A 12,352-nucleotide genomic window follows, 5' to 3' on the forward strand; every position below is an offset into this window, starting at 1 on the left:
GGGGGGGGGGGGGGGGGTGTGGGGTGGGTAAGAATAATCTTATAAACGTAAGTGCACAATTTTATGCAGGAAAATTTCTCACATTCTAACTTTGAACTTAATTTTTAGATTGAATTTCATATATTATCTAAATCGTGCAAATCGAAATTCATCCTTCAAAAAGAATCATTATTAGAATCTAATACAATATATTTTATCATTAACTTCACATCCTCATCATTCAAATCCGACATCACGCATTCTTCATTCCTTACATGTTTATTTGAACGAAACTGAAAAGCTTCAAACATTACTACTTAAAACGTCAGTAAATATAGGCCTAAGAACAGTAATTATATATGATGAAATGTCGGTTCATCTTATTTAGCTAACTTCCAAACTCATCCAAATATGAATACCGTAAATTCATTTGAGCAGAGAACGCAGCTTTTGAACATAGCTATAAATATAGGAGTTTTCCAGCCCATCGCTCAATAAGAACTCTCTCTCCATTAGCATGGTTGTCTCTTACCTCTTTCCCACCAAACTATCTTCATCCATTACAGCCCTCACTGCCTTGCACACACCTCCCTTGTAAACAGCTCATCTTCCTCTCCTTTCTCAACTTCAAATCCCACTCTGAAATCTCTACCCATCAGCCTTGCATTGATAATTTGATCCCAACACTAGGCAGCAAAACCAGTTGACACTCAGTCACCATGGCCTCAGACAGAGAACCTGATCCACAATGTGTCACAAAGCACCCACAGAAGGATGCCTTAGGATCAACTGTTGCTGAACCAGCCCCATGAACAACCCTCTTCCCTCTAGTCTCTCTTCAAACCCTTCTGGCAATGCAAATTCAATTGTTTCAGTCCCCATTGGTGGTTTAATTGCAGCCAAAAAAGGCATACCTGTTAGCTCAAAACCCAAAACTAGTTCTTGAAATTGATCTTTCTTTAAAATGCATTCACTTCCAAATGCACAAAATATCACAGTTTTGGGCTTGAAGCTATCCAACCACTTTGCCCATTTCTCTTCTAATGCTATAATTGGTGGCTCAGGCACTACTGGCCCTGCAAGAATCACAGGCTTTTTGAATTGTCTTTCAACGTAGTCACAGTAAGGCCCTTCCATCTCCTTGCAACTTTTGAAACTAATAGCATCAGAATCACTGAAAGAGATCATTTGGCGTTCAATGAATGATATGCCTCTGCCAAATTGTTTCGGTGTTGCAGAGGTAACTTGTCGAACTTCATGGGGAAATAGCTTGATTGAAGAAGGTGGGAAACTTGGTGGGGGTGCCTTAAAATCAGCTTCCGTTAATGGTTTTTCGTTGATTTTTCTTTCTGGGCTTAACAAATACCCCACAGTCGCGGGGCTAATGATGCAATGATGTATAGACTTAATGCCTAGGCGGCGTGCCAACTGTGGTAACCAGTGAGTGAAATCATGGAATACAAAATGGGGTTTGAGATCACGAAGAAAATATTCAGTGGAGGGTGCAGTAAGGTCCATTGCAGTCATGATAAGGGAATGCAATGGGAAAGGAACATCTGAAGTAGTTTCAGAACCTGGAGGGAGGCCATCAACATGTGGAACAGTGATTGGGATGAAAGAAATGAGGTTTTTGTGCAGATTGAAAGGCTCTAGCTTAGCTTGAGTGTTGGTTGGCAACAAGAAAGAGACTCTGTGGCCTCTCTCAGCTAGCTTGTTCGAGATGTGGAGGAAGGAGGTTAGATGGCCCATGGCAAACCATGGGTACATCACTATGTGAAAGGATTTGTCACTCATTTTCTGCAAAACACAAAATACAAGTTAGAGAATTAAAAATAGAGATATATAGCTATTATAAAATAAAATACAAATTTTTGAAAAAGATATATATCTGATCTGCATATATATCTACAAATGAAGAGGGAGAGCTTTTATATATATATATATGAGCAAAATCTGTTATTAGCACTTTATGAACACACACTACTGTTTGTTATAAGTTATAACCAATGCTCTTGATATATATACCTGGCCCAATGAGACTAGGATATTCTTCTAATGGTAAGACTTCAAATTTTCTTTGGAGCCAAATGAAAATTTGAACGGGAAAATTAAGGCATAGGGTGCTTACGAAGCTCCTAGGAAGTGTAGAGAGACCTGATGCTGATGCTTCTACTGGGCTTGTTCTTGAAAATGAGCTTTCTTTTTTTCTCTTGGCGTACGCAAGAAGGTTAGATTTGTTTTTATAATGTTGATATTAATTATTAGTGGGGTATGTATTTTATAATGTTTAAAGAATAGTTTTCCATTTTTTAAAAAATAGTGAAAAAATGTATAAAAATACGTGTAATATTATTTAAAATTAAAAATATATGTTTAAATAATGGTAAGTGAAATAGTGTAAGTCTATCTCAACTGTCTATAATAATAAGAAGTAATGGGCTACTTGTCTAAAAATGGTAGCTAGGGCATGGCACTGAGACACAGGCTTCTACTTTCCAGGCCTAACTCGTGAGGGATCCAGATTCTCTCTATTTCTCTTTGAAATGGAGAGTGTCCATTTCATGGACAGGATTCATTTGACATACATCTAGGGTCTAAGATGTGCCACGTCAATTAAAACCTAAAACACTCAAACTCAACTATGGTTAACGTTTACTCAATGAACCCACCAATCTAAATTTATTTTTTCAAAATCTCTCTCTTCTCCAACTCATCCCCAAGCTTCACTCTTTGCTCAACCCTACCATTGCCGCTACAACCATGACCCTCGTTCCAAACCACCTTTGTCACAGGGCCACATCTCATAGCCCAGCATCACCGGACTGCTCTACTAGAACAGTCACTGCCCAGTAAGTTTCTCTCTCTAATTTTTTTTTTATTGATAAGCTCTGTTTGGTTGCTGAAAAAATGAAGGGAAAAAAAAAACTATGATACCGCTATTTTTGATTGACTTATTGGTGCTAAATATGGTTTCTTTCTTTTTTAAGCTTTTGGTTTTGAGCTTGGTGTGGTGATTTAGATTTGGGGGATTTATGGATTGTTTTGATCTAAATTTGTTCTAAAAGCAATGGGATTTATGGGTTATATTTTTTATTCCATGCCCAAGTTTCTTGAGACTAGGATAAAAAACAATTATGGATTGTTTTGATCTGAATTTGTTCTAAAAGCAATGGTTTTTTTTTTTTTTGTGCTATATTTTTTCAGTGGTTGGTTTTGAGTTTACAGATTGAAATCAACAGGTGGTGTTTCAGCTTTGTAAGATTTATGGGTTGTTTCAATCTGAATTCGTTACTAAAATTATTTTAGTATTTGATTTTTTTTTTTTTTTTATCTGCTTTGCCTAATTCCAAACTCTTGCTCTTCATCATTATGACAAATATGGTCATTAACTTTTACCATTTTAGCTTATAAGCTGAATTAAACCTTTTACTTTCAAATTAACTTTTCAATGTCAACACTTTTAGGTTCTAATAGGAAGAAGTCAATATGGAGTCAAATGCTCTTTCGAGATGTAACTCTTCTATTTTATAGAACTGCTTTGTGATATGTTCATTCCATTATCAAATTCTTCTATAAAAAAAATTCCACCCTTCCCATACCTTCATCAATTTTACCTCAAGAATGGTTGCTGCAGTTCTTGGCACTAATTCTAAATTTAAGAAGTTGGTTAACAATAATGCTTGATAATTGGTTTAATGCAAAACATGCTTCTTTGAACTTCTTTGTGCATTAACAATACTTTTAAGTACCTTGTCGAAATTTATGTTCCTAACATTACTTGTTATCAGTAGTGCTTTGTAGAATTATCATTTAATTTTTTATCACATCAGTTTTGCATCTTGGCATGCTTGAATTTACACCTACATTATATCATATGCTTTATGTATCATAGCTATTTATCATGGTTGAGTATGTGAATCACTTATAGTTTGTTATAGTGTATTTGCTATATGTGTAGAACTTTCTTTTGATGGTATGTATTTTTGTCATAATGCATTTGATTTTTATTTTTATGGAAAATGAGTTGAAGCAGCTAGCAGCCATCTATTAAAAGTCTAAAGAGAAGGGTATCTGTACAAAAGTCTGTAGAGAAGGTTATAGTTGTTGTTCAAGAAGTCAAGTGCAAGATATATGCAAAGCTTCATGTACCAAATTTTACACACTTGTTATCAAGAAAAGGTTTTGAAGTATTCCATGACCGTTTGAAGACAACGTATTTTGAAGCTAGCAAGGCTAATTTTTCAGTTTCAGTAAAGATTTAGAGCTAATTTTTCAGTTTCAGTAAAGATTTAGATTTGATATATTCTTAGCTTGTAGGACAACTTTGACAAGCGTTTGCATAATTTGTAGTAGCATTTGGATAGTTTTCATAGTTGGCTTATGAAGGTACTCATATATGTTGGTTTATTATATGTACATGTTTGAGTAGTTTTTAGTCAATCATTGTTCATAAATGTGACAAGTTATTTTCCCTTGAAGCATTGCAACTATGTATGTACCTGTGCATGACAAATTTTCCCATTTATGCGTTGTTTTATAGAAACCATAAACCAATGGAATTTGTACCACATACATGACTACAAGGTCAGAGTATCATAAAATACAAGCGTTTGCATAATTTGTAGTAGCATTTGGATAGTTTTCATAGTTGGCTTATGAAGGTACTCATATATGTTGGTTTATTATATGTACATGTTTGAGTAGTTTTTAGTCAATCATTGTTCATAAATGTGACAAGTTATTTTCCCTTGAAGCATTGCAACTATGTATGTACCTGTGCATGACAAATTTTCCCATTTATGCGTTGTTTTATAGAAACCATAAACCAATGGAATTTGTACCACATACATGACTACAAGGTCAGAGTATCATAAAAAATAGAGCAATTGCTCCAAATTGATAATTTTTTATGTCGCATGAAATTTGATCCAACAGAGTAGACAAGAAAGGAATATAATAAAAAATGAACAAATTTGATTAAAATATACACTTTGGTCACATAACAAGAATTCCATTGAAATATACACTTTAATTACATGATTATAATAACATGAACCTTCTACAATTGGTGTGCCTATTGCTTGACTACACATTCCATCTCTTGCTTCTTGACTATACATTCCATACAAAGTCCACAACTTTCAATCTTAGCTTGATCACTTTGACTTGCCTCATGTTAAACAACTTGCCCATTCCATTCCTACAAAGGACAATTTTCACACACCCAATTCTACAATCAGTGGCATGATAGGGAAAACAAAGAGACATTCACAATACATTCCCTAAACCTTTCATAATAGAGTGAACAATTAAAAATAAAATCAAAATCCATGCAAAAGCACATACATTTACATAACAGTGAGAAAAAAAAAAAAAAAAACCCACAAACCAAAAAAATGGAACCAAGCATTCTAATAACCATAGCATAAAACACACACAGATAATTCTGCACTTGGTGTTTCTCCTGAACCATGCCTTTCTTTTATGTTGTCATTTTCATGTCTTTTTTCTTAACTTATGCAAAGCATATGGAGTATTTTCCAATAATTAATTTTTCACTCATCCTTTATCTTAAACTAGCTTTGCTTCTGCCGTTTATTCTAAAAAAAATTAGCTTTGCTTATGCTTTTCTTTTTTGTGTTTTTTATCCTAGTCTCAAGAAACTTGGGCGTGGTATCAAAAATATTACTCATAAATCTCATTGCTTTTAGAACAAATTCAGATCAAAACGATCCATAACTGTTTTTTATCATAGTCTCAAGAAACTTGGGCATGGAATAAAAAATATAACCCATAAATCCCATTACTTTTAGAACAAATTTAGATCAAAACAATCCATAAATCCCCCAAATCTGAAACACCCCACCAAGCTCAAAACCAAAAGCTTTAAAAAAAAAAAAAAAAATTAAAAACACACACAAACACAAAGAAACCATATTTAGCACAAATAAATCAATCAAAAATAGCGGCATCATAGTTACACATTTCTATTGTTTGTCTAATCAGTATAATATGTTACAACATACAATATAACAAGTCAATTATCTAGTCAATACTTCCTATGAATGAAATCAACCCACCAATACTTAATTGGAAGGAAAAGATTAAAGACACCATTAAATTTTCTTCTTGTTTTACCAACAGCAATAACAAAATTCAAAACCAAGTTGTAAAAGAAATTTGGAGACGGGCTATACATTAGACATTATCCTTTTGACAAAAACCAGTAAGATGACAATATAACACTCACCTTGACAAGAAGTCTCCGAATGCGATCAAACTCCAACATGGCAACCTGTTTCAATCTTTTTGTCCACCACTCACAACATCCTGTATTAAGCAAAAGTGAATGAATATAGAAACCTTCACCATGGCACATAATTTACACCTTATAAAGAATATTTTTTCTGCTCACCTTATTGCAGATTTAAAGGACAATTTACACACACCCAATTCTACAATTAGTGGCATGACAAGGGAAAACAAAGAGACATTCACAATACATTCATAATAAAGTGAACAATTAAAAATATAACCCATAAATCCCATTGCTTTTAGAACAAATTTAGATCAAAACAATCCATAAATCTCCCAAATCTGAAACACCCCACCAAGCTCAAAACCAAAAGCTTTAAATAAAATAAAAATAAATAAAAACACACACAAACACAAAGAAACCGTTCTATCAAAAAAAGAAAAAAGAAAAGAAAGAAACCATATTTAGCACCAATAAATCAATCAAAAATAGCGGTATCAAAGTTTTTTTCTCTTCATTTTTTCAGCAACCAAACAGAGCTTATCAATAAAAAAATTAGAGAGAGAAACTTACTGTGCAGTGACTGATCTGGTAGAGCAGTCCTGTGATGTTGGGTAGTGCATATGCCTGCAGGTGGGCGGCACTTTCTGATGATGCTAGGTTGGTGTGAGACATAGCCCGCGCAACAGCGGTGGCTTGGCACAATGGCTGGTGGCACTGGCGACGGTGAGGGCCGTGGGATGGAGAGAGAAAATCCTTGGAGATGAGAGTTTGAACTTTGAAATTTCAGATGGGCTGGTGAGAGAAAAGAATAGCACGATGGCTGGTGGCACCGGCGACGGTGAGGACCGTGGGATGGAGAAAGAAAATCCTTGGAGATGAGAGTTTTTTTTTGGTTGAGAAACGGAGAATGAGAGTTTAAACTTTGAAATTTCAGGTGAGAGAAAAGAATGTTGAGTTAACTTGGCTTAACCAGAGTTTAAATATGTTGAGTTAAGTTTTTAACATTTAAATGACTAAAACCAAAAGCTTTAAAAAAAAAAAAAAAAATTAAAAACACACACAAACACAAAGAAACCATATTTAGCACAAATAAATCAATCAAAAATAGCGGCATCATAGTTACACATTTCTATTGTTTGTCTAATCAGTATAATATGTTACAACATACAATATAACAAGTCAATTATCTAGTCAATACTTCCTATGAATGAAATCAACCCACCAATACTTAATTGGAAGGAAAAGATTAAAGACACCATTAAATTTTCTTCTTGTTTTACCAACAGCAATAACAAAATTCAAAACCAAGTTGTAAAAGAAATTTGGAGACGGGCTATACATTAGACATTATCCTTTTGACAAAAACCAGTAAGATGACAATATAACACTCACCTTGACAAGAAGTCTCCGAATGCGATCAAACTCCAACATGGCAACCTGTTTCAATCTTTTTGTCCACCACTCACAACATCCTGTATTAAGCAAAAGTGAATGAATATAGAAACCTTCACCATGGCACATAATTTACACCTTATAAAGAATATTTTTTCTGCTCACCTTATTGCAGATTTAAAGGACAATTTACACACACCCAATTCTACAATTAGTGGCATGACAAGGGAAAACAAAGAGACATTCACAATACATTCATAATAAAGTGAACAATTAAAAATATAACCCATAAATCCCATTGCTTTTAGAACAAATTTAGATCAAAACAATCCATAAATCTCCCAAATCTGAAACACCCCACCAAGCTCAAAACCAAAAGCTTTAAATAAAATAAAAATAAATAAAAACACACACAAACACAAAGAAACCGTTCTATCAAAAAAAGAAAAAAGAAAAGAAAGAAACCATATTTAGCACCAATAAATCAATCAAAAATAGCGGTATCAAAGTTTTTTTCTCTTCATTTTTTCAGCAACCAAACAGAGCTTATCAATAAAAAAATTAGAGAGAGAAACTTACTGTGCAGTGACTGATCTGGTAGAGCAGTCCTGTGATGTTGGGTAGTGCATATGCCTGCAGGTGGGCGGCACTTTCTGATGATGCTAGGTTGGTGTGAGACATAGCCCGCGCAACAGCGGTGGCTTGGCACAATGGCTGGTGGCACTGGCGACGGTGAGGGCCGTGGGATGGAGAGAGAAAATCCTTGGAGATGAGAGTTTGAACTTTGAAATTTCAGATGGGCTGGTGAGAGAAAAGAATAGCACGATGGCTGGTGGCACCGGCGACGGTGAGGACCGTGGGATGGAGAAAGAAAATCCTTGGAGATGAGAGTTTTTTTTTGGTTGAGAAACGGAGAATGAGAGTTTAAACTTTGAAATTTCAGGTGAGAGAAAAGAATGTTGAGTTAACTTGGCTTAACCAGAGTTTAAATATGTTGAGTTAAGTTTTTAACATTTAAATGACGTGGCACATTTCTGACCCTTGATAGTTTCCAAACAAATTCTCACTGTGAACTGGACACTCTCCATTTCAAAGGGAAATGGAGAGGATCCGGATCCTGCAACATGCTAGATCTAGGTTTAAAGCTGACTGGTGCAATAAATTTGAAGGTGGAGGCGGTGATTATACTTCCCAATAATGTCTTCTGCCACTTCTTTAGTCTTAGGCACACCTAAATTAAATGGTAGAGCAACCACGAGATGAGAAAGTGGGTGCCCTATTGCGTACGCTGTCCGTTTCACATTTATTACACTGTTAACGAATATTAGATTTTTAATCCGAGGATATATGCTTGGTAATTGAGAATGGAACTTGCAAAGTAGATTTTAAAAAATTCTCTCCCACCGTAGGAGTTTCTCTCTCTGGACTCTCTGAGTCATTTTTCTCTCCCTTCTCAAGGGCTCTCTCTTTGTCTTTGAGCAGTAATCAGGTTCCTTTATCACCTTCCCATCAAATGGATCAGATTGTTTTGGAAAGCTTACAACATCTTAGGCTCACTAAGGAAGAAGAAGAGGATATAGCTCTCTCAACAAGGAGCAGATCGGATCTCATGGAGGAGTGTGCTCTCAGTCTATTCGGCAAATTGCTCTCAGACAGGCAACAAAACCAGAAAGCTCTAAAAAGCACTCTTAGAATAGCATGGAAAATGGGTTCTGAATTGAGAATAGTTGATGTGGGTAAGGATATTTTGCAGTTCAAGTTTAATTCAGAATATCAAATGGAGTGGGTTGAGAGGAATGGTCCATGGAATTTTGACAACAATCTACTCTTGCTGTGCCGATGGAAAAAAGGCTTATCAGTCTCAAATATTTCCTTTACCCATTCCCCTTTCTGGGTCCAAGTTTGGGGCCTCCCCTTTGAAAACTTATCTGAGGAAGTTGGAAAAGATTTAGGTAACAGTTTGGGTAGATACATTGAAACAGACAAATGATCTTGGCTTTCAGAGCAAGCCAAGTTCATGAGAATTCGGGTGGACTTGCCGCTTAACAAACCTTTTCGCAGAGGAGGTAACGTCGTCAACTTGGATGGGAGCAAAACATGGGTCACCTTCAAATTCGAGAGGCTCCCCTGTTTTTGCTTCCAATGTGGCTTGCTGGGTCATTACGAATGACATTGTCCTAGTTTTCCCTGCAACCCTGATTCACCCAAACAATATGGGATTTGGCTCAGAGCAGGAGGAAACTTGAAAGAATACTCTGAGCGGTCTAGAGCTTCAGGCAGCCGGAACCAAGATGATGATAGAAGGAGGAATCCAAGTGACGGTTTAGGCGAGAAATCTGTCCCGGTGTCTGCTAGTGGAGCTGACGTCGAATCTGTTCAGAGGGTAAATTTGAACTTTCAAAATTTAAGGCAGAATGGACAAGACGTAGCGCCAGAAAAGTGGGGTAAATCCGAGGGTTCAAGCACCAAAGTAGAGAAAAATCTGGAGAATAGATTCGGAGCTGAAATTTCTGACTTAGGGGCTCAAATGTCAAATCTTCCACACGAGCTGCATGTGGAAATGGATTCGGGTAAGGGCCCTAGTGAAGCTTACTCTTTAGTGGGCTTTCTTAATTCTTCAGCAAACGAAGCCCACGAGATCACAAGCCCTTTAAAAGCTACTGGAGACATCCCAAACCCCTTAATGAAGCCCGTTACTTTAGCTAGCCCAAAAAAAGAAACACAACCCAGAGTGAAGGTAAATTTGAAAAGGAATGCTTGTGAAAAAAGGAAAACTAGCCCAGATTACTCCAACAAAAACCTAGGTAAAACTCTCTGGCTCTAAACGTCCAAGCGGCTGGATTTTTTTGAGGAAACAGAAGGTACTTCTCCCTCTAAAAAAAAGCTCTGTGTGGCACAACTTAATACCCCAACCCATATACCTGATGGATCGGCGATGTTTGCAAGGCAGCATCGCCGGGTGTAATGAATCGCCTATGCTGGAACTGCTGGGGAATTGGGAGCCCCCGGACATTTCATGCGTTGCGCGACTACGTGCGACGTTGGAATCCCTATATAGTCTTCCTAATGGAGACAAAAGCAAATGTAAAACGTACGGAGAGAGTTAAATATAAACTAGGTTTTTCTAATGGTTGACGGGACTGAAGAGTCTGTCTCACATGGACGATCCCATCAATATGGACGAATTCAACCTCTGGCTAGGTGAAGCAATGATATGCATCATTGACGAAGTAATCCAGGCCATTCAATGCAGGCCATCAAACTCAGAACGGTTATAGAAACAACTGTATGATCCGTTGGAGGACATTGATGACACATTATACAGCCCCAGACGTTACCAAAAGGAGCATTAAGACCTCCATAACTACTCCAACGACTAGAGGCCATAAAGAACATATATAAAGCCCACACATTGCCAAGAATGAGAGAGATACAGACATACAAGTAAAAAAAGAGATTTTCTTTCATTCTATTCATTTACATTGTTTTACTTTGAAGAGATTTTCATATACTGACTTTGGCATCGGAGGCATTGTGGCAAGCACCACATCGGTGACCATCTTTGAAGGCTGAAGAAATCACCTCCATCTGATGAACATTACTGACGAGCTTACGCTTCATCAGTTTGGCGCCGTCTGTGGGAAACGACATTTTCGTGTTCAAACTCGAAATAGTAGTTTCCGATTCTTATTCTTTTTAGATGGAGTCCAATCAAGATTCTGCAGCCCTAGCTCAGCAAGTTCAGGCTCTTGCAGCCACAGTTGAAGAGTTGACCAGGAAAAACAAGGAAATGAAGCTACGACTTCAGCAGGAGGAGAATCGTTCGAAGGGAAATCAGGAAGACGAAGGGGATAGTCACAGAAGAAGTAACCCTCGGACACCCACCACTTCAACCGAGCAGAATTCAGACCTGCTAAGGGAGATAAGGAGGGAAATGGACGAACTTAGGAATGCCATCAAGGAGAAAACAGAGCAGAGTGTGGATCGACTGGTCCGAGCGACGGATTCACCGTTCACAACAGCAGTCCTCGATTGTCCAGTGCCGTCAAAATTCCGATTACCCTAACTCGAACCCTTCGATGGGCTGAAGGATCCTCAGGATCACTTAAATACCTTCAAAATGACCCTGGGACTTCAACAGCCCCCAAATGAAATATTATGTCGTTCTTTCCTGACTACACTCAAGGGAGCTACCCGGGAGTGGTTCACAAAGTTGCCAACATCGTCCATCGACACATTTGAGCAGTTGAGCAACGCATTCCTACGTCACTTCATTGGTGGACAGCGACCAAAGAGGACCGCGGACCACTTGCTCACCGTCAGGCAGGGAGAGAAAGAAACCTTGAGGTCATATGTGAAACGCTTCACCAGGAAGACACTGGAGGTAGACGAGGCTGACGATAAGGTGCAACTAACGACCTTCAAGGCAAGATTGAGGTCCAGGGAGCTCGTTACATCACTCGCGAAGAACCCCCTAAAGACGATGGCTGAGATGCTCCTTAAAGCGCAGAAGTACATGAACGCTGAGGACGCGTTGGCTGCTATCAGAGATGAAGAAAGACCAGGGGACAAAGGAAGGAGAGAAGGAAAGATGACAAAAATCCACGAACGGTAAAGTTTACTCCCCTTGTTATGCCTGTTGACAAAATTTTAACGCAGATTAAAGACGAGCACTACCTTAAATGGCCGCGACCATTGCACTCGTCTCCTAACATCCGCGAC

General features: G+C 37.6%; 1 protein-coding gene, 1 long non-coding RNA gene and 1 pseudogene across 2 annotated transcripts; 1 reads left to right on the plus strand and 2 right to left on the minus strand.

Moving 5' to 3' along the window:
* Nucleotides 1–405: 405 nt before the first annotated feature.
* LOC136069559 (cyanidin 3-O-galactoside 2''-O-xylosyltransferase FGGT1-like) lies at nt 406–1,773 on the minus strand (annotated as a pseudogene).
* A 3,160-nt stretch (nt 1,774–4,933) lies between these two features.
* On the minus strand, nt 4,934–7,200 carry LOC136069563 (uncharacterized). Its single transcript, XR_010630777.1, has 3 exons — nt 6,809–7,200; nt 6,230–6,309; nt 4,934–5,179 (listed from the first exon to the last, which is right to left on the minus strand). It is a non-coding gene; the product is annotated as an uncharacterized LOC136069563 (long non-coding RNA).
* A 4,550-nt stretch (nt 7,201–11,750) lies between these two features.
* On the plus strand, nt 11,751–12,245 carry LOC112031707 (uncharacterized). Its single transcript, XM_024064413.1, has one exon. The coding sequence runs from the start codon at nt 11,751–11,753 to the stop codon at nt 12,243–12,245; it is 495 nt and encodes a 164-aa protein (XP_023920181.1).
* The last annotated feature ends 107 nt before the right edge of the window (nt 12,246–12,352 follow it).

This window comes from Quercus suber, unplaced genomic scaffold (genome assembly GCF_002906115.3).
Source record: "Quercus suber isolate HL8 unplaced genomic scaffold, Cork oak 2.0 scaffold_177, whole genome shotgun sequence".
Classification (NCBI taxonomy): Eukaryota; Viridiplantae; Streptophyta; class Magnoliopsida; order Fagales; family Fagaceae; genus Quercus; species Quercus suber.

What these genes read in the sequence shown, in the direction of transcription:
- LOC112031707 (XM_024064413.1), top strand. Translation starts at nt 11,751, where the DNA reads ATGACCCTGGGACTTCAACAGCCCCCAAATGAAATATTATGTCGTTCT.